This window comes from Solanum stenotomum, chromosome 1, assembly GCF_019186545.1.
Source record: "Solanum stenotomum isolate F172 chromosome 1, ASM1918654v1, whole genome shotgun sequence".
Lineage (NCBI taxonomy): Eukaryota > Viridiplantae > Streptophyta > Magnoliopsida > Solanales > Solanaceae > Solanum > Solanum stenotomum.
The window spans coordinates 28,702,189-28,725,988 of record NC_064282.1 but is presented as its reverse complement, the minus strand read 5'-3'; the positions used below and the strand labels follow the sequence as shown (position 1 = coordinate 28,725,988).

The 23,800-nt window shown below is 35.2% G+C and overlaps 3 protein-coding genes across 4 annotated transcripts in view; 2 read left to right on the top strand and 1 right to left on the bottom strand.

Moving 5' to 3' along the window:
• The first annotated feature begins 566 nt into the window (after positions 1 to 566).
• On the top strand, positions 567 to 1,686 carry LOC125853263 (uncharacterized). Its single transcript, XM_049532933.1, has 2 exons — positions 567 to 907; positions 1,146 to 1,686. Exons 1-2 carry the CDS (start codon positions 603 to 605, stop codon positions 1,519 to 1,521), a joined length of 681 nt encoding a protein of 226 aa, XP_049388890.1. The 5' UTR covers positions 567 to 602; the 3' UTR covers positions 1,522 to 1,686.
• A 4,633-nt stretch (positions 1,687 to 6,319) lies between these two features.
• LOC125853262 (F-box/kelch-repeat protein At3g06240-like) overlaps positions 6,320 to 23,800 on the top strand; it is a 36,142-nt gene continuing 18,661 nt past the window's right edge. For both annotated transcript variants that reach the window (XM_049532932.1, XM_049532931.1), the window contains exon 1: positions 6,320 to 7,564. In XM_049532932.1, coding sequence (XP_049388889.1) covers positions 6,419 to 7,540 — 1,122 coding nt within the window. In that variant the 5' untranslated portion in view covers positions 6,320 to 6,418 and the 3' untranslated portion in view covers positions 7,541 to 7,564. The remainder of the gene's footprint in view (positions 7,565 to 23,800) is intronic.
• Positions 8,589 to 9,182, bottom strand: LOC125871000 (agamous-like MADS-box protein AGL62). The gene has a single exon (XM_049551604.1). The coding sequence runs from the start codon at positions 9,180 to 9,182 to the stop codon at positions 8,589 to 8,591; it is 594 nt and encodes a 197-aa protein (XP_049407561.1).

The following is a 23,800-nucleotide window of genomic DNA, read 5'->3' as shown; positions in this document are numbered from 1 at the left end:
TTTTTTTACCTATTATACCCTCAATTAAATGACTAATTACTTTTAAAAATGTAGAGTTTTTCATTCACTTCATAATTAATAGGGATAAAATGGTAAACTCACTATGTCATTAATTGATTTCTTAATAAGTGTGTCAATTCAAAAGTGGACAAGTAATTAGGGACAGAGGGAGTAATAAATATAATGTCTAGAGAAATAACTATAATTAATGATAAGGGTAAATTAGAAATTAAGTGTAAAATTTTCCATTAATTTCAAAAAGTGAACAAGTATTATTGAACATTTCAAAATAGTATAGTGAATAGCTATTATCGGACAGATTCAATACTTTTTTAATCTTGATATGCAAAAAATTGGCAATGGGAATGGAAATGATGGGGGTCGTGGAGGATATATTAGGAGTATTAGCTACATACTACAAGAAACACTAATTACTTGACGTACTCATAAAGTAATTGGAAATTTTCATTTTCCCACTCTGGCGGCTTTTATATTATCATCCTTTTAAATTTTCCAACTGACTTGGTCCAACTTCTAAAATACTATATAAATGCTCATCTTTTTATAAGATAATACCATATCACTAGCATAGCAAACAAGCAATGGCTAATAACATTTTCTTCATTTCTTCTTTATTTATCTTGGCAATATTCACCCAAAAAATCGATGCGGTAGATTACTCTGTCACCAATACGGCTGCAAACACCCCTGGTGGTGCCCGATTCGACCGAGATATCGGAGCTCAATATAGTCAGCAAACACTCGTAGCTGCCACTTCCTTCATATGGAACATCTTCCAACAGAATTCTCCGGCTGACCGCAAAAATGTTCCAAAAGTAAGCATGTTTGTCGATGACATGGACGGAGTAGCTTACGCTAGCAACAATGAGATTCATGTTAGTGCAAGGTACGCATAAATTGATTTAATAAATAACCAGTGAATGCACGTCTTAAACTCCAAATACATACCCCTCCCCCCTCCCCCCTCCCAAAAAACAAACAAACAAACAATAACATATATATAAAAATGTATCATTCTTTTTGAGATTGTGAGTCATATATATTGTGACATATGAGGTATATATGTATATATATAATTAAGTAATAGTACTTGTTATACTCAAATGTTAAATATGCATTTGCAGGTACATCCAAGGTTACTCTGGAGATGTTAGGAGAGAGATCACTGGAGTATTATACCACGAAGCCACTCACGTATGGCAGTGGAATGGGAACGGTGGGGCTCCCGGAGGATTAATTGAAGGAATTGCTGATTATGTGAGGCTCAAAGCTGGTCTTGGGCCAAGCCACTGGGTGAAACCTGGCCAGGGCAATCGTTGGGACCAAGGCTACGATGTAACCGCTCAATTTCTTGATTACTGCAACAGTTTGAGAAATGGGTTCGTGGCAGAACTTAACAAGAAAATGAGAAATGGCTATAGTGATCAGTTCTTTGTTGACTTACTAGGGAAGACGGTTGATCAACTTTGGAGTGATTACAAGGCTAAATTTGGGGCATAACTTAAGAAATCCAAATTAAATCGAAAATGAGAAACATCATCTATTGCCTTTGTACCAATATTACAAGTATTTGTGTTATGGTCTTGTACTCTAGTTGAAGATATTGTAGTAACAATAATAATAATATTAATAAAAATAAGCACAAGTTAGTTTTACTACAAGTTATTTCATTCGTGTGACTAATTAAAGTAAGCAATTCTAGTGCAAGAATCCAAGTATATTTTTGTTGAAATTATTTATGATTTGTTAGTTAATTTAAATTGGTTAATGTTAAAAATATTTATTTGTGTTACGCTGAAAATTTCGGTTTAGTATAGAAGCAGTAAGCTCTCTTTAAATTCTTCAAGTATTTGGTTTAGTTTATGATTTCTTTTTTTCAATTTGTAAGTAAAAACTCTGCTCTTTTGTAAACAACATAAATGAACATTATGAAAAAAATTAGATTATTAAATTTCTTAAGAGTTAGTAAAATTGTGAATTGGCCAAGTAGAATCGTTGGTTAAAGTTTAACAGAATGTTGAATAATCAAGTGAAATTTGATAATAAAAATACAATTTGCCTTTAAAAAATAGACGGTCGACTTTAATTATTTATTCGTACTGTGTTAAAAAAAGGAAAGAGTAAAAATGGTACTCATCAATTGCTAGGAAGTAGCACACTGCACATCATACTCATCCCACAAATTTCTTAGTCTAGTAGAGAAATAGGCAGCAATAGCTGTTGCTTCTAGTGTATTTCGTGGAACTAATTATCTATACATATTATTAGAAACAGATCTAGAATTTAAAGATTGCGCGCTAATATATCAATATTATTATAATTTAGGCGTTGAAAAAACTTTCAATAACGATTAAGGAAAATGTCGAATTCAATTGACCACTAATGACTTGAATAATACAAAAAAAATGACATACAATACATTGATCATGCATAAGCTCTAAGCTAATACTTAAACTTTACTTTGCTATAATATGAATTTTAAAGTCTTTAAGATAATATGTAGACTTTAACTTTATTAAAAAAATTGAAAAACAATTGAGTGAGATAGCTCAATGGTTAAGTGGGTTTATTATACTGGATTGTCACGAGTATGAATCTCCTATCTAGCAATTTTGATGTTACAATTAAAATAAGCCCTTTAAATTCAAAAATTATAATAGAACAGTGAAATGGAGTTTTAGCCGGGACTGGCCCCTGGTCTCGTAGTGGTCGTGCGGCTGGGTATATTGGCTTAAACCAATGTCCCAAGGTGCACTTCTAAGCTCTCTATAGGTGCACAGTTAGTTGTATTCTAGTTTCTCAAAAGATGTATACATATATACACATGTTTTTTCTGAAGTGAGCAGATACACGTGCACCCTACCTATACATGTGGGTTCGCCTCTGTTGATGACTTGTAATGACAACAATGTCATTTTTGGAATTCTTCATAAAATTACCGTGATACCCCTCCCGATATCGACCCCGGGTTATTTATGATTGAATTTTGAATTTGGTTTCGAGTTTTGATTTATAAGTTGTGAATTATGAAATTTTTGGAAGTTGAAAGGCTAAAGTTGTTAAAAAGATTTTTGGTGTCTTTTGAAGTTTCGAGTCTCGGAAATAGAATTGTGTCGATTCCATCAGTTCCGAAATGTGGAAATTGGTCTAGAAGATTTGAGGTCCTAAGTTGAAAGTTTGTGAATTTTAGCTTTTGGGTTGAGTTTGGTCAACATTCGGGGTTCAGATGCTCGGATTGGACTTTCGACAATCTCGTTAGTATGAGTATTGTTATTTTCGAAATCTTATTGTGATTACTTGGTAGGATTAAATTGTGTGGCTTTGGACGTTGTTCGAAAAGGAAATGCTCAAAGTCTTGGATTGACTTTTGATTGAATTGAAGCAACTTGTCACGCCAAGTCTACACCCTAGACGTGGCCGGCACTCGAGAACCATCGATGATCCCCAAACGAACCCTTGGCCTGGCTAACTACTTAGCAGAAGACTTATTCAAGCAAATGGAAATTTCAAATGCATAATTAAACTTTAAAGTCTAAAACAAAAACTCAACTCAAAGGAACATCTGAAAATACTTATTAAGTTACTATCAACTGTCTCAACAAGAAGGGGAAATAATCATAGGCTCTTCAACCTCTACTACCTATGAAGCCTCTAACACTAAGATAGATGTCGGGAAAAAACCTATGACAACTTAACAAAGCAAGAAATACGTGTGAAGCCCTCCGGAAAGCAAGGAGACTCACCAAAGCTAGCTGGATTTCAAGTGGTATCAACGAAGCGCCTATTGATGACCTTGAGCACCTGTATCTGCATCATGAAAAGATACAAGTCGAATGATCTCAGTACATAGAATGTACAAGCATGTAAAGAGAACCGAATGCAATAGATAATTGAACTGACAAGGCTAGAAGAAATACCCACCTCAATTCAACACAATACAAAGCAATAACAAAAGATGACACATTTAAAACTTCATAAATAAAAGATATTGACTCAAAGATGTGTATACAAATACAATAAGTTACTCTTTACTCTTATCGTAACACCTTGGAAACTAGTAGGCATAATTAGAGCTAAACGTGAGGGTTAACGTCAAGGAAGAAGGGTTAGGGACAAGGGCAAAGGGGCAAGGGCCAAAAATGCCCAAGCCTTGCCAAGGCACTGCCCCATGACCACGAGGTCCTTTACGACCAGTGGTGGTCACCACGAGTCGTGGTGCCACTCGTGGAGGTGAGGCAGTAGCCTCCTTAAGGCTGCCCCAAATTGGCTCCTCCACACGAGCTACTTCACGAATCGTGAAACCTTAGACGACTAGTAGGAGTGGCCTTGGTCATGCCTTAGTGGTTGATGATACAACATCTCGCCCACACTGTTAGAACTACCATATAGCTATGCTTAAAAGCAAAAAGGAGTCGTCTAAAAAATACGATCTTTTACCCATGTTGGATACATGATTTATGAGGAATGTGAGTTGTCTGAACTCATCCCCATATCGGTGCTCAATACTACTTTCAATAATATATAACTCATGCTCAAATGTATAAACCATAACTCTTTCTCAATTGGAGGTAATTACTCAAAATAACTCTTTTAAAGAGACAGTGAAATATGTCGAACTCATAAACTCTTTCTTTAGAAATCAAAGTTCCTCTTTCTCAATGTTAAAGTGTTACATTTGGAAGTACTTAGTTTCCTTATATTATTTCTCGATTATGAATACAACTCTCCTCATTACTCATTTTTACTTTCTCAAAAAAACTTAGTTCAAATTATACTTGGTTACAAAAGATTCTCAAAACACTCAAAAAGAACTTCTTGAACTTTCCTCTTAAACTCACTTTAGATTTTAATTTGTAAATTAGGACATGTAATTAGAACATGAAGGAATTCTCAAAGGTAAAAGGAGTCTTTAGTAGTTAATATAGAGAGGTGAAACGTAGATACAACTTAAAGGAACCACCCCTGACGAAACAAGGAAGAACTGGCCCAGTGAATTTCGGGCGTATTGCAGACGTAGGGCGCCAGAAAAGTATTGGATTGGATCCGGGCGCACTGCTGGCGTGCCGCCTTAGGCCCCAAAGTACTGGGCTTGTTTCGAGCGCACTGTTGGCGCGGCTCCCCAACCCCTCCCCAGCGAACCCGACGATTTTTTTTGTTAAATTAGGCTTCAAACTCATTTAGAATTGGGAGATTTCTCCTAAACTCTTCTTAATTCTCAAACCAACATGATTACATGAAAAATTTCATACAATCCCTTTTAAGAAATCACAACTCATACTCAAGATCCTCAACACAAGAAACTCAAAGCCTCCATGGTTAAAGAATGAAACTAAAATCAAGAACTACTAAAAAATCTCTTAATATAACAATTTCATGGACATATTCATGGATGAATTAGATGTATGGCGTGCGAACAAGTCCAACACTATGAGAAGCCTTACATACCTGGAAAGAACGATATTCTTGCCGAAACCACAAATCTTGAAGAACACTTGAACTTAGCCCTTTTCTCCTCTTGAAACCTCGCTCTAAATCCCTGAATGTCTAGGAACGTGAATAGGTGATTTAGAATCTGATTAGATCCCTTAATTGAGTCAGGAAAAATGTGCTATGCCTAGTGGGAAAAGGAAAAGACCAAAATACCCTTTCCTAAAACGAGTGGAATGCCTTAAATGGTGAGGCTTACTCAAACAACCATAACCTTTTACTCGGAGCTCAAAATTTAGCAAACTTGGCGGTGTTGGAAAAATGACTCAAGACCTTCAATTTGATAGGTCATGAGCCACCTATATCTTCATGTGCTAAAATAAATGATCGTAGTTGACCCATAACTAAAATTGATGGGTGATTTGCACAACTATTTTGCTTTTTCAAAGTTCGAGGTGTTACACAAGTAAACTTTTTAAAACCATGTAAAACTTGTAGAATCTTGTATTTCCCTTTATTATGTGTGTAGGGGAGTAATGAGAATGAAGTAAATAGTTCAATTGTTCTACTTGATTAATCTTAATGAATGAAAAATTGATTAATGAAAAAGGCAACGTGTTAATAGTTGTGCTTTGTGAATTGCCTTGTTGTAGAACCTAATTTATTGTGAAAAAGGCAACGTGTTAATAGTTTTGACCCTGGAAAGTTTTTTCTTTTTAAAAATGAAAAATAATATTTGATTGTGTCCATGAAATAAAAATAAAAATTATTTTTAAATTTTGTTTCATTACCAAACAGAGTAAAAAAACTTTTCAGCGTCAAAAAAGTGAAAAATGTGCAAGCGCACGTAATTTCACTAGTGTGCAAAATTACTGGGGAAAACTGACCCTTTCACGTTCTCCATTTTCTTTGAAATCAGAGGTGGAGCAAATACCCTACAAAATCCTCCAAAATCCTCCAAATTCCAACAATGGCGATGAGCAAAAGTAAATACCTACCCGAAGAACTCATAAGTGAAATATTCTACCGCCTCCCTGTAAAGTCCATTGGGCGGTGTAGGTGCCTATCAAAGCACTGGCGCAATTTTCTCTCAGACCCACAATTCATCAAACTTCACTTCAACCTCCACGCCCATACACAAGAAGAGAAACTCATTATCGTCACTTGGCGTAGCGAACTTCATACTATCACGCTTATCCACGACATCCTCGAAAATGAATCCATCGATAGCATTTCAACAAAGGTTAATTTTCAGCACCTCACACATAACTGGATTTCTGTAGCTGGGTCTTGTAATGGGTTGGTCTTAGTGATTGATAGGGATAATGTTCAATTTTTGATCAACCCAACTACCTTAGAATACCATAAATTTCCTGTTTTTGATTGGGCTCTTCCTCCGAAAACTAGCTGTTACATGTATGGTTTAGGGTATGATATTGTTAGTGATGATTATAAGGTGGTTTCTCTTTCCTATCGTGATACGAATAATGAATTTATGTCTAATACTTATGTGGATTTGTACTCTGTGAGAAAGGGTCATTGGGAGACACTTGGGGTTTCTCCTTATGATCATTCACTTACTGACCGTGCTTCTGGGGTTTTGGTTAATGGGGCTTTGCATTGGTTGGCTTGTAGAACTGTTGAACATTCAACTGCAATTGCTGCTTTTGATTTAAGTGTTGATAAATTCTTGGAGGTACCAGGACCTATTGATCTTCAGGATAATTGCTTTATGTGTAATCTTGCAACTCTTAAAGGGTGTCTTTGTATATCTACCAGTTTACCCCGAGACATAAACACAGTTACATTTTGGATCATGAAAGAGTATGGGGTTAAGGAGTCTTGGACCAAATTTGAGATTATAGAACCGAGTTTGGATGAATCTCTTAGTACGCTATTGTGTTCCATTACTGATGAGGATGATGTTTTATTGGAAGTCGACGAAGAATGGGTTGTCTACAATCTGAAAGAGAATCGGCGTAAGGATCTGTTGATTGATGTAAATCCTGTTACGTATGAAGCTCGAACTTTTGTTGACAGCCTTGTCTCTCCTTACTTTGGCAACGAAACTGAGGGTTCATGTATTGTGTGATGCACAAGATGATGTAGTATACAGGTATTACAGGAACATGTTCCTCTGTATCATCCACCTTTATCGTCCATCTCCTTCAGATTATTCAAAAGCCTCTGTATTTTCTTTTATCTAGGATATCTATGTTTGCAATTTCAACAGTACTTTCAAGGATATCTATGCTTGCAATTTCAACAGTACTGTATTGCTGGTTTTCTTTTTCTCAAGTTGCTATCATGTTAGAAAATATAGGCTATGAACCAGTAGCCTAAAGTGTAAACAACAGCATTTCATGGATTTACATCAGTTTATTGTAATGCCACATACTACCAGATTCGTGCTTGCACAGGAATTAATCTGCTTCCTCTTAGTTCAAGCTGTTCCTTGTTCATCTTGCACTGCATGAAGTTTCCAGAAACAAGGCGTGCTTTTGCATTACACTTCATGTCTTGGTTCACTATCATTCTGACGTCATAGAGAATTGAGAATTCACAGTTTTTGAATTCCTTCAATTGAATGGGATTGATAGAAATCAGTATCTTACAACGAAAACAATGTTTGGATCTGGGTACTTTGTTGAGTGGATAGAGTATTTGGATGTGAAAATTTTTAATCTTAGTATTGCATACATGTAACATTTTAAAACTGCTGGGTAGATTCTCTGAAATACAGGGGACAAATTATGTAGTGTATCTCCTTTAATGTATAATATCAAGATCTATGACAACAAAAACTCTTTAGATCGATATTAGGTAGTAGTTATTACTTAGGAAGGTAACCATAAACAAGAAGTGGAAAATCTGTTGGTTAGCGGTTCTTATGGTTTTAAACATGATATGGGAAAATTATAAACTAAGTGTTGTAAAAAGACTTTCTTTTTTAAATGGACCAAAAAAAAGTAAGACAAAGTAATTCAAATGAATAAAGTACCAAAATAAAAGCTTATTCCATTCCATGATGAACATATTGAAAGATAAAAATTAAGATAAAAACTTAATCATCGATATGACATACTTAACTCTATAAATACCAAATTAAGTTATTGAACTTTAAATAAAGCAAGAAAAATCTATTCACCGGATCTAGATGACCCTTCGTCGGAATCGGACGAAATGCTTTCCCTAGCTCTTAAAGGAGCGAGCGCACTTCCAATGGTTTGATATGGAAATTCAATACCACACTCCATAAGTTGGCTTGCTAGTTTTTCAACTTTTTTATCCGCAGCCTCCAAGGACTCGCACAAGATCTTAAGGTCATAAAAGCTAAGTTTTTCATTTGAAGGTTCTGTCCTCAATGCTTGAAGTGCTTGTCCATGTTTTCTTTCTCTTTCGAGTGATCTCTCCAACTTGTTCAGCTTTTCATTGATCTCATCAATATTGGCATTTTGATGAGCTACAATGATGGGGTTAGGATCATCAGTGTCGGGTGGAGGATTCTCTCCGACAAATTTATCCACAATTGACTCGACGGAAGGGTGTCCACATGCGTATACTTTGTTGCTGGGAGAAAAAGCTACAATAGCAACATTAGCACCGCACAAAGTAGAGAGCTCACTTGCCTTTTTAAATAGGCCAGCACGTCTTTTTGAGAATGTCACTTGTAAGTTGGTTTGATTTTGTATCCTCGCAATTTCAATTTTTTTGCGGCCATTAGGTCTTCTCATGGCTAAACTTTTGATTTGAGAATGTAAAAAAATGTGATGTTGAGTCTTTGTTTTAAAGATGTATTTATACAGATAGAATTATTATATTATTTGATGAAAAATGAACTCAATAACCAAAAAGTAAAAATATTTATGATGATCCCTTATTTGGTAGGATTTGACCCAAATCATAATATTAGTTAAAATTCTTTTTTTGTTCATTGTAGCTTTGTCAAAATCTGTAACTAATGTAATTGCAGATGACATATTTTTTAGTATAATTTATTTTACTGAATCATTGGAAAAAATTTATTGTGATATATGTTTTAGCAAAGTTAATATGTAAATTGATGATAGTTTTTGGGATAATTTTTTTTTTTTTTGATTGTATTTGTATATTTTCTAAATTTGCTCTTATTCAACTATGTATATTTCCTAATGTAGACATGCTTAATAAACAACCTTCCACTGTTAGCTTTAACAATACGGAAATATTTATTTTCTTACTCATATTAATGTATAAAAAAGTTTAAACATCCCCCCAAGGTCTAGCTCGTGGCAAAAGGTGGAGGATTTGTGGTTTAGGTCGCAGGTTCAAACCCCACACCATGCAAAGCGAAGCCCGGTTTTTAAGTGGAGAAGGGTAGAGGGGTGGGCCCATTATCCACCGAGCTTAGAAGACTATGATTGGTCCAAAGGGCGGCGGGTCACAAACGAATTTCCCGGTTATTAAAAAAAAAGTTTAAACACTTCAATTTAAAATTTTAAGTCATTTCCGTGTGTTTTAGAGCATTTGCAAACTCATAAAATATACTTTTGTAACTTATGACGAGTTAAAGAATATCGTAATAGAAAATTCAAATCCTAACACAATTAACACGTATAAACCACTTTAGAATATTCTCAGCAAGAAGCAAAACATGAACAAGATTGATCTGGACACCCAGATCCTTAGGCTATCCACCTTTGATGTTCCTTGAGTAATCACTGTTTAGGGGAGATTCTGTTTTAGGATTAATTACCCCAGCCTTTTTTGAGAACAAGAAATCAATTAAAGCATGAGATTAATTAGATAATCAAGGACTCGATTCATAATCAGATAGTATTCAACTAAATAAAAAAACACAAGACATAAATCAAAAACCCAAATGTTGTTTATATCTAACACAGTATCCAAATCTGAAATTAGCAACTACACCTACAAATATTCAATACAAAGCACAAATATCATCTCGTAGGAGCGGTCCTGTTATTTTTTCCTCAGTTTTGCTGAAGTGGTGTCCCTTCGCTGTTGCGAGATTCTAGTGGAACAGTGAACTCTTTGCTGTTGCGTTTCTTTCCCTGCAGGTNTTTCCGTGTGTTTTAGAGCATTTGCAAACTCATAAAATATACTTTTGTAACTTATGACGAGTTAAAGAATATCGTAATAGAAAATTCAAATCCTAACACAATTAACATGTATAAACCACTTTAGAATATTCTCAGCAAGAAGCAAAACATGAACAAGATTGATCTGGACACCCAGATCCTTAGGCTATCCACCTTTGATGTTCCTTGAGTAACCACTGTTTAGGGGAGATTCTGTTTTAGGATTAATTACCCCAGCCTTTTTTGAGTACAAGAAATCAATTAAAGCATGAGATTAATCAGATAATCAAGGACTCGATTCATAATCAGATAGTATTCAACTAAATAAAAAAACACAAGACATAAATCAAAAACCCAAATGTTGTTTATATCTAACACAGTATCCAAATCTGAAATTAGCAACTACACCTACAAATATTCAATACAAAGCACAAATATCATCTCGTAGGAGCGGTCCTGTTATTTTTTCCTCAGTTTTGCTGAAGTGGTGTCCCTTCGCTGTTGCGAGATTCTAGTGGAACAGTGAACTCTTTGCTGTTGCGTTTCTTTCCCTGCAGGTGCGAGAGGCCTGACAGTGGTCTCAGCACAACAATTCCTCCTCTTGCTCCTTTTGAACTCCTTTCCTTACACAACATATTTTGCAGCTTCCCACCTAGAATAATCACAAATCACTATAGAAGTAGCCTCATTTAATGGTTAGAAGACATATAAATAAGTGGTAAATTCACCTTATCACATATGTCGTTAATATCTCTTATTTTTGTGATCTTCTGATTCTTTTTATTCAGTTTCCTTTGTATTGTAGCAATCTTTGTTCCTCCTTATGTATTTAAAGATGATCAATATAATACACAAATAACAACTTTTTGCAAAATCTTTTTTTATTGGATATCAAATTCATTTCTTTTTCATTTATTAGGTGGCATATTAGCCAAATTTATCAGCTCACTCATTACAAAGCACTTTTAGATCTCTACAACTATTATGAAACAGAGTTATCAAAGGCATATCTGATGTTTTTCACTATGCAAAAGAGAGAGTATGAATGGAGTGATTTCATACTCGTTCAATTGCATCAAATAAACTTAGATTTTTTTATTTTACCTAAGTTACAACCATGAAGCGATAAAAATGATTTCATACTTATACCAGTACATTTTGATTCCCGATCCAGGTTGAGAACGGTAGAGGTCAGATCGCGACTGGAATTGAGTGTTATATGAGAGATTATGGCATTTGAACAGAAGAGGCAATGGAAATATTTCAAGAAATGGATGAGATAGTGTGGAAGGATGTAAATGAAGGAATTTTATGATCAACTCCAATGTCTACAGATATTCTCACTTGTATTCTTAATCTTGATCGCAAACACAACCAAGATGGATTGTAACATCCGACAATTTAAAAATGAATATGAAGAAGCTTGAAATTTGGAAATAGTCATTTTTTGGAAAAATTTAAAATCTGGAAATTGGCAGTCCAGAATCTGGAAAATTTGGCTAAGTTCAAAAATCNTCATATGAGAGATTATGGCATTTGAACAGAAGAGGCAGTGGAAATATTACAAGAAATGGATGAGATAGCGTGGAAGGATGTAAATGAAGGAATTTTATGATCAACTTCAATGTCTTCAGATATTCTCACTTGTATTCTTAATCTTGATCGCATTAATGATGTCACTTACAAACACATCCAAGATGGATACACTCATCCTGAAAAAGTACAATATATATTACAACTCATGAGCCGAAAGGAAGTACCTAGCTTTGAAAACCTCAGGACTGACCGGAACTATAACTAAAAGCATCAAAAACAGAGGTGAAACTAGCACTTGCTTAGTACTATATTAGGTTCTTTTCACTCGTCTTTGGAAGGAAGGCCCCTCATAAATGCCCTAGCAACTGGCATTAGTCCTATAATATCAATCTGTAGTTGATCTGTGGTGCTTGTCTTGAAGCAATCTGAAGGTAAAACTGCTAGCTAGATTCTCTTACCTTGTCTTCACATGCTACTTAAATGAGATCACTTGACTTCACATGCCACCCATCAAAGCCTACTCAAAATATCACTATCATCCTTCTTTTATCAGTTGTAACTTGTAACAGTAAAGAAAACTTAATGTTAGATGTATTTCATTAATGTGAAGTAAGACAAACATTATTGGTTATATAGTAGACCTTGCATCTAGAAGGAATTCAGCAACTACTGCAGGTTCATATTGGCGTTTTCTTGCTTTGTTTCATATGAGCAAACAAGTTGATGCTGTAATCCCAAGCTCGTGCTTCCAAGTCCATTCTCTCCAACACCAATACCAACTGTTGCTCTTTATTTTTACGTTTCAGAGCCTCCATTTTTTTCACATTCTAATAACTAGTATGTAGAGGGACTTGAACTATTTGATGTTTGCACAAGAATAAATCTGCTTCCGTGAATATGTTCTGGTGCTTCTATTGAACGGAATGTTGTGTTTGTGCAGAGGCCTGAATCTGTATGTATTTTAATGCCAAGGGTGTTACCACTTCATTATGATGTTATAAAGTTGTTACGATTTCAAATCTGAAGAAATATCATCATGATAGGAGAGTTTTCGAACAAGAAGACTTGCATTTGTGATTTGTATCTGGTGAAGTACAGAAAATCAGTACTGCTGCAATGTCCGGAGAGAAGTCTCCTTTTGAGCAGACCTCATACTTGATATTTAGTTTGTTGACTCTGTATATATCAGTTGAGTTTCTGAACATTAGATGAGTAGATGATCTCAGAGCAGCAGCATTGCCTTTTGTATTGCAGTACCAAAATTTCTAACATTCTATGTTTCAGCTTATCACTGTCTAATTCTCTTCTTTCTGTTGCTGGCTGGAAAATGTTACAGACCACTGCTGCCACTAGAACAGGGCTTGATCAACTTAAGGTGGTGCAATTGTACGAGTTAAAAATTAACCTACAATTGGCTACCTTGAATCTTGTATAGTACTAGATGCCGAGGCATTTTAGTTGCAATAAATGATGGAATGATAACTCAGAATAATGTATTATATCTTGCTACAGGAAAAGAAAGAGCCATTGCTGTGCATGACAGATAACTGATTCTATCTTCACTCCGACATCCTTCACGACTCTTTCTATTGATCTTTGTTTCATTTACTAGATGATGTTAGCCGTGTGCGCACTGGCCCAATTTTTTGATGAAGTATTAGTGCCAAGTAGTATTTGAATGTAGTCTTATGAGTTATGATTACTTATGTGGTGACTTAGTAATACAGAGAGAACTTTTTCCACAGTAAAAAAACACCTAAAGGTGGAGATGTCCTTCACCCTAATTCTTTGTTGATGATAACCAGACTTCAACTCAATATTAGAAAACACCATAACACCCTGAAGCTGCTCAAACAAGTCATTGATACGAGGCATATGGTACTTATTATTCACTGTCACCCTGTTGAGCTGACTGTAATTGATTCACATACGCATAGACCCATCCTTCTTCTTCATAAACAGTATGGGATCACCCTAAGGTGAGACAATCGTTCTAAGAAAGCCTTTGCTCAAAAGATCTTGAAGTTGAATTTTGAGCTATTTAAGATAAGCAAGTTTTATACAGTAGGGTGGAATAGAAATAGAATGAGTGCTCGAGTCAAGGTTAATAGATAAATCAATATCATGCTCAGGGTGAATGCCAAGTAGGTCAGTAGGAAAGAAATAGACAAACTCTCGCACCATATGAACAAATAAGCTATAGGCCCCCCCTGCTAAAATCACCAATAAAAGCCAAATAGGCCGAACACCCGCTAGATACTATCCTCTGAGCCCGAACATAAAAATAATCTCTGTTGATGTGCGGCTACCAGAACCCTACCACACAACCGGGGGAAATACTAGCCATGACTAAGATAACAGTCTTGGCAAAGCAATCTAGGATAACACATAAGGAGGATAACCGATTTATGCCCAAAATAACATCAAAATCAAGCATATCAAGCAAAATAAGTCAGTTTGCATGTTGCACTCCTGAACTGTCGCAACACAGACTCTACAAACCAGATCCACTACTAAAGAATCAACTAGGAGAGGCGATACATGCAACAACATTTACAAGGGCTCAAANAATAGATAAATCAATATCATGCTCAGGGTGAAGGCCAACTAGGTCAGTAGGAAAGAAATAGACAAACTCTCGCACCATATGAACAAAATAAGCTATAGGCCCCCCCTGCTAAAATCACCAATAAAAGCCAAATAGGCCGAACACCCCGCTAGATACTATCCTCTGAGCCCGAACATAAAAATAATCTCTGTTGATGTGCAGCTACCAGAACCCTACCACACAACTGGGGGAAATACTAGCCATGACTAAGATAACAGTCTTGGCAAAGCAATCTAGGATAACACATAAGGAGGATAACCGATTTATGCCCAGAATAACATCAAAATCAAGCATATCAAGCAAAATAAGTCAGTTTGCATGTTGCACTCCTGAACTGTCGCAACACAGACTCTACAAACCAGATCCACTACTAAAGAATCAACTAGGAGAGGCGATACATGCAACAACATTTACAAGGGCTCAAAATGCAACTCTAATCGAGGAGAGAAATAAACATATACATACGAATAAGTAGATCCTGAATCAAATAAAGCAAAGGTCGATCAACAGCAAACTGAGATCGTACTTGCAATCACTTAATCTAAAGCCTTACACTCTGACCTAGCAGGAACCACATAAAAATGCCCACATCCTCCCTGGACTGGGTCCAACTCTTCCACCTGCTCTACCTGCTTGAGTACCTTCTCAAGCACTTGGGGGACCACCCCTACGACACTGAGCACCGCCTCTACTCGGAGGTGCTATAACCCTACACTTGGGGCAATCTATGACATAGTGGCCAACATCGCCACGATCAAAGAAACCTCGGTCACGCCAAGTGTAACACCTTCGAAGTGCATAACTCAAAAAAATACGGATGTGCAAAAAACCAGTTGAAGTTTGCAACTTTTTGTCTTCATGAACTCATGCTACAGACCGTAGAATGTATTACAGCTCGTGGAAACCATCCGTGGTTGAGGCTTCAGAAATCTAGCTAAGTATCTCAAGGAATACAAGCAAGTTTACAGGTCGTACATGGGTTTACAGGTTGTAGATGTGTCTTGATCAGTTGGGAAGTGTCACGACCCAGACCGTCGTGATTGACACCCACACTAACCCTCCGGTGGGAGAACCATTGCTACAACCTAACTAAGCAGCCTTAACCAAGCTATTACGCATTTAAAGATATGGAAGCAGGTTTAAATGCAGAGATTATATAGAGTTCCCATAAACTCCAAAGGTTTAAATAAACTAGCCAAACTAATGTGGAAGAACAACTCCCAGAACCTGAAAGTCATTGTACCAAAACATCTACGAACGATAAGTCTAAGAAAATGGGTGCAACCCATCTAACAAGAGAATAACTAAGTACTTGTGTAGGTTCGAATAAGATGGACTGAGCAAAAAAGAGAACTCATGGCAGCCTGGAAGAACTGACTCACCCTTGAATTCGATTGATCAAGAATCTCCTAGATGAGGCCTGTCAATAACCGCCTGAAGATGCCCAGTACTCAACAAAGAACAAGCAAGTGCAATATCAGTACACAACCACATTGTAATGGTAGGATCACACGACTATTCCAGCAAGTGAAATATATATAAACAGTCACAACAAAGTAAAACACGCATATATAATTTATATATATATATATATATATATATAAGTTATCATTTCCGAAGCAATGTTCAATTCCACATTCTCAATAACAAGTATATATGACAAGTCAATGGTCCTCTCATGGAACCCAATTCAATGGTCCTCTCATGGAACCCATACCCAAACTGTTAGTGTACCGTAATGTAGTACTCGATATCAATTAGTGTGTCGGACGTGACACCTGATCCCATATGTGCATCGAAACGTGGCACCCGATCTAAGTTAGTAAGTCGAAACGTGACACCCGATCCAAGTTAGTAAGTCGAAACATGACACCCGATCCCATATGTGCGTCAGAACGTGGCACCCGATCCAAGTTAGTGTGTCGAAATATGACACCCGATCCAATATATATGTCGGTACATGACATCCGATCTCAGTTATTGTGTCGGAAAGTGACACCTGATCCATTCAACAAGCCACAATCACAATGTACATTCTTATAATCATATAATCAAGTGTAGATTCATGGCACACAATCATTCGTTCATACTCAATTACATTAGGTGTGATCAATAGGCTTTATTCACATACATACATGCATTACAATGAAACAATTACTAACATACACCACGCAAAACATGAAATCATAACCATCACCTACCTTGAACAACGCTTGAATCCCCTAAGAAACTTGATTTTTTCCTTTCCGGATTCTTTTCATTTGTTCTTGGTCTACAAACAATCAATATAACGTGAGGATCAATAAACAAGACCTAATTAACCGGATCATAATCAATAATATCAACCCTAGGTCAAACTCTTGATCCCCATACCCAAATTAGGGCTTTCTTCCACCATAATTCCCATATCAAAACCCTCTCCCATTGATAATTATACAAGAAACTAAGTTCTACGGATCGAAACATGGATTCGAGGAGTAAAAACCTTACCTTTTGTGATAGAAGAGGTGGAAAACCTTTAAGAAATATCCCTGGGTCGTTCCTTATCTCTCAAGATCGAAAGTTGCAGAATAATAACGTTTTGGGGTTTATTTCCGACTTAAGTCGCGACTGGCCGCTATGGCCGCCCCCAACCCGCCACAACGGCCTTGCTCTGGCGGCTTGCACGGAGACAGAACCTTGAGATTTGAGTTCCAAGCTCCCATTTCACAACACACTTTCAAACCAGAACGTTCAGAAAATACCCATTCACGCTAAGATCAGTTTCAGGAATTCTACTCACCCCAATTTGATTCCGTAAAGTCGCACGGGTTCCTTAACGTCTTAGCTATCCACACATGTAATCACATTCCATATTAAACCTCTCGTTTGTTACCAGATTTCCCTAGACCTCACTAACTCCAATTTCGTCCAAATCTGGACTAGGGTAGGATTTTTCAAGTTACTACCAAAAAGTTTTCCGGCATAAAATATTTCCCCGTTGGCTTTTCTATAACGATGGAAATCAGGTTGTTACAGAAGGAATTACGGAGTGTAGTCTTTTATATGGGTCGTGGATAGGCTCATAGAAACAAGCCCTGAAACTTCAGAACTTCATGATGTCATGTACGAGCCAATAGTACGGCTCGCGAAAGGAGCCACGAGTCGTAGTTGGGTCTCATAGAGTCAGACTTCAGATTTGGGAAATTTTAGTACATTAGCTTCTATGAGAAGGTAGTATGAGTCATACAAAGGACTACATGTCGTAAAATGATTTCGTAGTTCATCCTTTAGAGACTTGGTGATTTTTTAGTAAATGGATTCAACGAGTGGACAATACGGGTCGTAAAAGGGGTTCGTGGTTTAGAGTTCTGAAACTTAGGATTTTCAGTTGATTACTACAGACGGACTCTACAATCTGTGAAAGGAACTACAGTCCGTAGACAGGGGCAGACTCACGTATTGAAGTTCGGGTGCTCGAGCACCCGTTGATCCCGACGAAAACTTTATATATGTATAAAGAAAATACTGGAAAATTATTATAATAAATTCGTGAGCACCCATTGAACAAAACACCTCATGGGTTCTTTGGTTCTGGAGTGTCATTCATAGATCGCTGATACCCCTCCAGCAAGGGATCGAGTCCCAATAACAACCTATATTTTTTGTTGAAAAAAGTAAATGACAACTTCATAGTTTTTTTACTCTTTTTTTATATTCATTTTCACGGTTGTTTTTCAATTTTTTTTTTATTTTTTGTACTTCATTTACTAACTAAACTATAAAAATATTTGTAAGCTTCTAGAAATAATTTTTTTTTTGGCTTGAGCACCCACGATCATCAAATCCTGGATCTGCCACTGTCCGTAGATGGTCCCGTTAAGCCTATTAAACAATTTTTATTTCTGGGCTAATTGGGTCTTTTCCTACTATTTTAATACCTATACTACATCATTTAGGCTTATTTTGAAGAATATAACCGATTCCTAAAACCCCTTACTACCCCCATTCACTCTCATATATTCTCCCAAATTCCAATTCCCTCTGTCTCATGTCTTCTCCCTCAAGCAATATAGGGCTTTAAGATCTCAAGTCTCCATTGAAGGATTTTATCTAGGATTTCTATTATGGTATGTGNCTTAAGTTGGTTAGTATTCCACTAACAAATTACCAACATATTTCTAACTGAATTATATTTTAAAACTTAACAACGAAATTCTAACAGATTACCAACCAAAATCTTACTAACTAAGTATTTTAGTTGGTAAATACGGCGGGAAAAAATGGCGCCAAATTTAGCAACATTCTATTAATGGATTACCAACTGAAATATTACTAACACACAACTTTTGTTGGTAATATTACCAACGAAGTATATATCGGTTGGTAAATATGACAAAAAATTGTTTATATAATTTATTAACATATTACCAATGAATTACTAACCAAACATTTACCAACGGCAAGATTGTGTTGCTAAATTTACCAACCAAATATAAATGTGTTGGTAAAATAGTAACGAAATGTAATTTGTTGGTAAACTTGCCAACCAATATCTAATTAGTTGAAAACTTTGCCGACGAATAAAGATTGTAGTTAGTAAATTACTAACATCATTAAAATAGTTGGTAATATACCAACCGATCATTAATCTATTGGTTAAATTTACCAACATATTAATTATTAGTTGGTAATATTACATATGAATGTTTAGTTGAATAGTAACTATTACCAANTTTTGTTGGTAATTGGGGTTCCTTTTGTAGTGTCATATATTCTCCCAAATTCCAATTCCCTCTCTCTCATGTCTTCTCCCTCAAGCAATATAGGGCTTTAAGATCTCAAGTCTCCATTGAAAGATTTTATCTAGGATTTCTATCATGGTATGTGGGAGCTTCATCAATGGGTCCTTCTTCACCCATTGAGTCCCAAAGAAACCTTAATTTCTTAATTATGATCCTATTAAATTCTAGGGTTTCATGATTTCTTATTAGTTCTTATTGAATTTCAGTTTCTTCTTCATGATTGAACTTATAATGCATGAATTTGTTATAATTTAATGATCTCAATGGTATTATTATGAACCCATGACATGCAAGTATTTTTATGATCACAATAATGCTATTTTCACATGCAAGCTTTTTGAACTCAGATTTTCATGAATTAAGGATGCTTTCAAATATAATATCATTCGGTTTTTATGATTATCATGATTTAGATACTTTTAGATAAAGTCTCTCAGATTATGTTATATTATCATGATTTTAATGAGCTACTCAAATTATTACATTTTTCATGAATGATTTAGAATTACCAAATTCTTACGAATTCTAAGAGTATGCATGTTTCCGTTGAGAGTTCACTTAGAACCGAGTGAACCTAGGGATGAAAGGCCGCTGGTTAGTAGAGGCATGAGACCTTTAGAAGCAATCCCTTTGTCCAAGAACTATGTGCCACCGTATAACTTAGCTTTACATACTTTAGCTAGTGGATCTACTTTAGCTTAGACTCATAGTCCTTACTTTGGCTTGTAGGACACTTTATTTTCGTTGTGGGAGCAGAACACTGAACTTCATGTTGTAGCTCACATTGTTTATGTCGGTTAACGATATCTTCCACATATGTTATGATTTTCAGATATTCCATGACCTTGTACTATGTTTTTAGATCAGATCATCAATTTTCATGTTATGTTTAGTTGGTCATCACATCAAGATCTGGAACTCCAAGATGGAATTTGATCTATTCATACCAGTATGAGAAGTTAAGACCGTCAAAGGTCGTAACAAAGGCAGAGTGCGGATGAAGAGCAAATGGTGCAAATAGAACATACTCATTTGTTATTACTTTGAGTTATGAGTTTAACACATACTATTAGATTCAGAAATGGTTCTGTAGTTTTAAATGTATATTGATGTCCTCCTTTGGGAGAAACATTAAAATACAACTTTAGACCTAATGATGCTTAAATGTGAGTTCAACGTATTTCAATAATTTTTAATGTGTCAATTAATAATATTTATTCTCTTGGAATAAATAAATAAAACTAACGACTCATCTAAATTATTTTCTTAATGTTAAATGGCTCTAAAAATAAATAATCAACCTTTGGGTGATCCATAAATATCTTATAACCAAAACTTCAATTTACCCATAAGAGTTATATCGGGTATAGACATCAAAATTAATGAGTAATTGAATATAAGTTTAATCATTATTTTAGAATTAATTCTTCATAAAGATTCGACCACTTTGGTGATTAACAAATCACCTATATATAATTTCAAAAATATAATATATCATAAAAATGAATAATTATTTTCCTTAATACTAAACACTTTACTGTCAAACTTTATGAAGATATAAAATTATTCAAGTAAACACAGAGTTTCTTTAAACCACCAAATCATACCGAAATAGTGTAGGCAACAAATCATAGTAAACTACTAATAGATAGTTTTAATCCTTAATTTACATAATTAGGGTTCACAAAATTAGGAGAAACATTAATATTAATGAAAAACCACTAGTTTTAAAATCTGGCTCTGATACCACATGTAAAGATTTAAAAGATAGTGAAAACATAAGCAATCTAAACAGTCAGAAATCCTATCAATAATTCATGATCGTAGAACTATATGATTTTCACACACATACTAATAAGAGAAAAATAACATATATATACCAAGTTATTATTTAATTTTAATACTAATATTTTTAATCTTTCTTTGCAGAAAATGGTGCATTACAATAAGAAAACATCAACTAAGTAGATATGTGGCAAAAGAAACACAAGTGCTGATTTAAAAGAAATTATCCAACACAAATGAAAATATTAAAGAATTATGAAAGAGAGGAACGAGAAATTTTGCAAATATGGAAAAGAGTTGGACACATATTTTTCATTGTGTGGAACCCACAAGCTAAAAATGGAAAAAAGAACAAATAAGAAAGAAATAAATTAAAGAAAGATGCAGCAAATATGGAAAACAAAAGTTGAAAAATGTAGTAGCACCAAAGTGAAAACAAAGCAAAAGACAAGTTAGAAAGAAAAATTTATCAAATGTTGGAGTGTATTGGACTTACCATATTAATTTTGTCAAAAAATTCAACTTGCAAGTGGACAATTAAGAGAAAAAGGGTGATTTCCATCTTCAGAGAATGACTATAAATAACACGAGGAATAAGTTGCTAAAGCAGTAGAGAGGGGCAGAAACAAAACAATCCATATATTTCTTTAAGTTCTTCTTGTACTATTTTTTAATTATCTTATTTTGAAAATTATTCTAGTTCCTCCTTTTAATTAAATAGTGAAATTATTCTTCTTGAATATTTCTTCTATTTTCTTATTTAATGGAGAATAATATTTTCGTTAGTGATACCATTTCTATTATGGAGTAATTTTCTTTTGTGTTGAGAAACCGACAGATCATGATATTTCTATATAATAGTAAGTATTATTTTTAAATTTTATGTGTATGAGCTTAAGCTATATATTTAATTTCTATTTATTTTATAGTTATATATTATTTTATTTATTATTAACATATACTCCCTCCGTCCCATTTTATGTGGCAACATTTGACCGGGCACGGAGTTTAAGAAATAAATGAAGACTTTGAAATGTTTACCAAATTGCCCTTTAAAAAGTAGACACACTTTTCTCTCTCCTCATAAATGTATTGGAGTATTATTTTAAAATTAAGTGGGACCAATAAGGGTAAAAGAGGAATTGTACCTTAAAATGCTTACCATATTAGGAAATGTGACATTCTTTTTGGGACTGACCAAAAAGGAAATGGTGTCACATAAAATGGGACGGAGGGAGTATCTATTGTTTACTATGTATAAACATATTACTAATTCTGTAACCTAGAGAAGCGGAAGAAGTAATACCGTTAATTGAAGTATTGATATATTGTTAATATTTTAGTGACATCTATCTATTTTATGTTATAATTAAATCTGCACTTATTTGTAATAGAGAGAGGCGAATAGTGTAATAATTAGTTATAACAAGTAAGGTAATCGAAAGAGACTTACTTAGAAGAATGTGTTTTTAGTTCAAGTACATATTTCTTGTTCTTAAATATTACTATTTTGGCAATTAAATTGTATAACCAAGAGGAGTGCATTTAATTTTTCAATTTCAGTAATAATATATAAATATAATTATGAGAGATATTTATACTTTTATGAGAAATATAAATTTAGGAATAATTAATTCACCATTCAACTATTGTTGATTTTCTTAAATAGTAATTAAAATAAGAAACGTCTGTAGAACACCCACACACACGCACGCACACCGCGCGCACACACCCACACACTTTAATCAATAATACATATCCAAATCAGCCATAATGTTCTTCTGTAATCTTGCTTGAATTGAGCGAAAGTCTTTTCTCTATTATTCTTCAGAATTTGTTTCTCTCCCTTGACTTACACTTTATGAATAAATTTGATGGATAAAACTATACTTTATGGCAAAGAGAGGACCCTTTTAATCTAGAGAGTTTTTGAACGTTAATTCCACTTTCCGTCATCGTGAGTTGTGGAGATGGTGGGTAGTTTTAAAACTACCTGGTAACTTCTACCTTTATGGGTTGTTGGAAGTTATTAGGTAACTTCCCTTTCCCACCTTTATGGGTGGTTTAAAGTTACTAGTGTCACGCCCTGAGCCTACATCCTGGACGTGGCTGGCACTCGAGAACCATTGCTGGCCCCAAGAGAACACTTGGCCTGACTTACTTACTCAGCGGAAGACTTAAACACAAGAAATAGTCTAAAAAGGAACTGATGAAATAACTTAGAATGTCTTTAAATAAGCATTCAAACTTAGCCAAAATGGCAACCTCAAGTCTCAAAAACATAAGCCAATAATAAAGTAGTGACAAATGAATTTAACTAATTGACTGTCTGTCTATGAAGCCTCTAAACAACTGAGATGGATGTCGGGACAGGCCCACGACATCCTAATGAGCTAATAATAAAACTGAAAGCAATAAAGGGACCCTTCGGAAGCAAGGAGGCTCACCACAAGACTCTGAGTGCTCAAACTGGATCAACGAGGCACTGGATGCTGATCCTGGTTACCTGCGTCTACATCACAATAAGATGCAGGCCAACTGACATCAGTACATTAAAT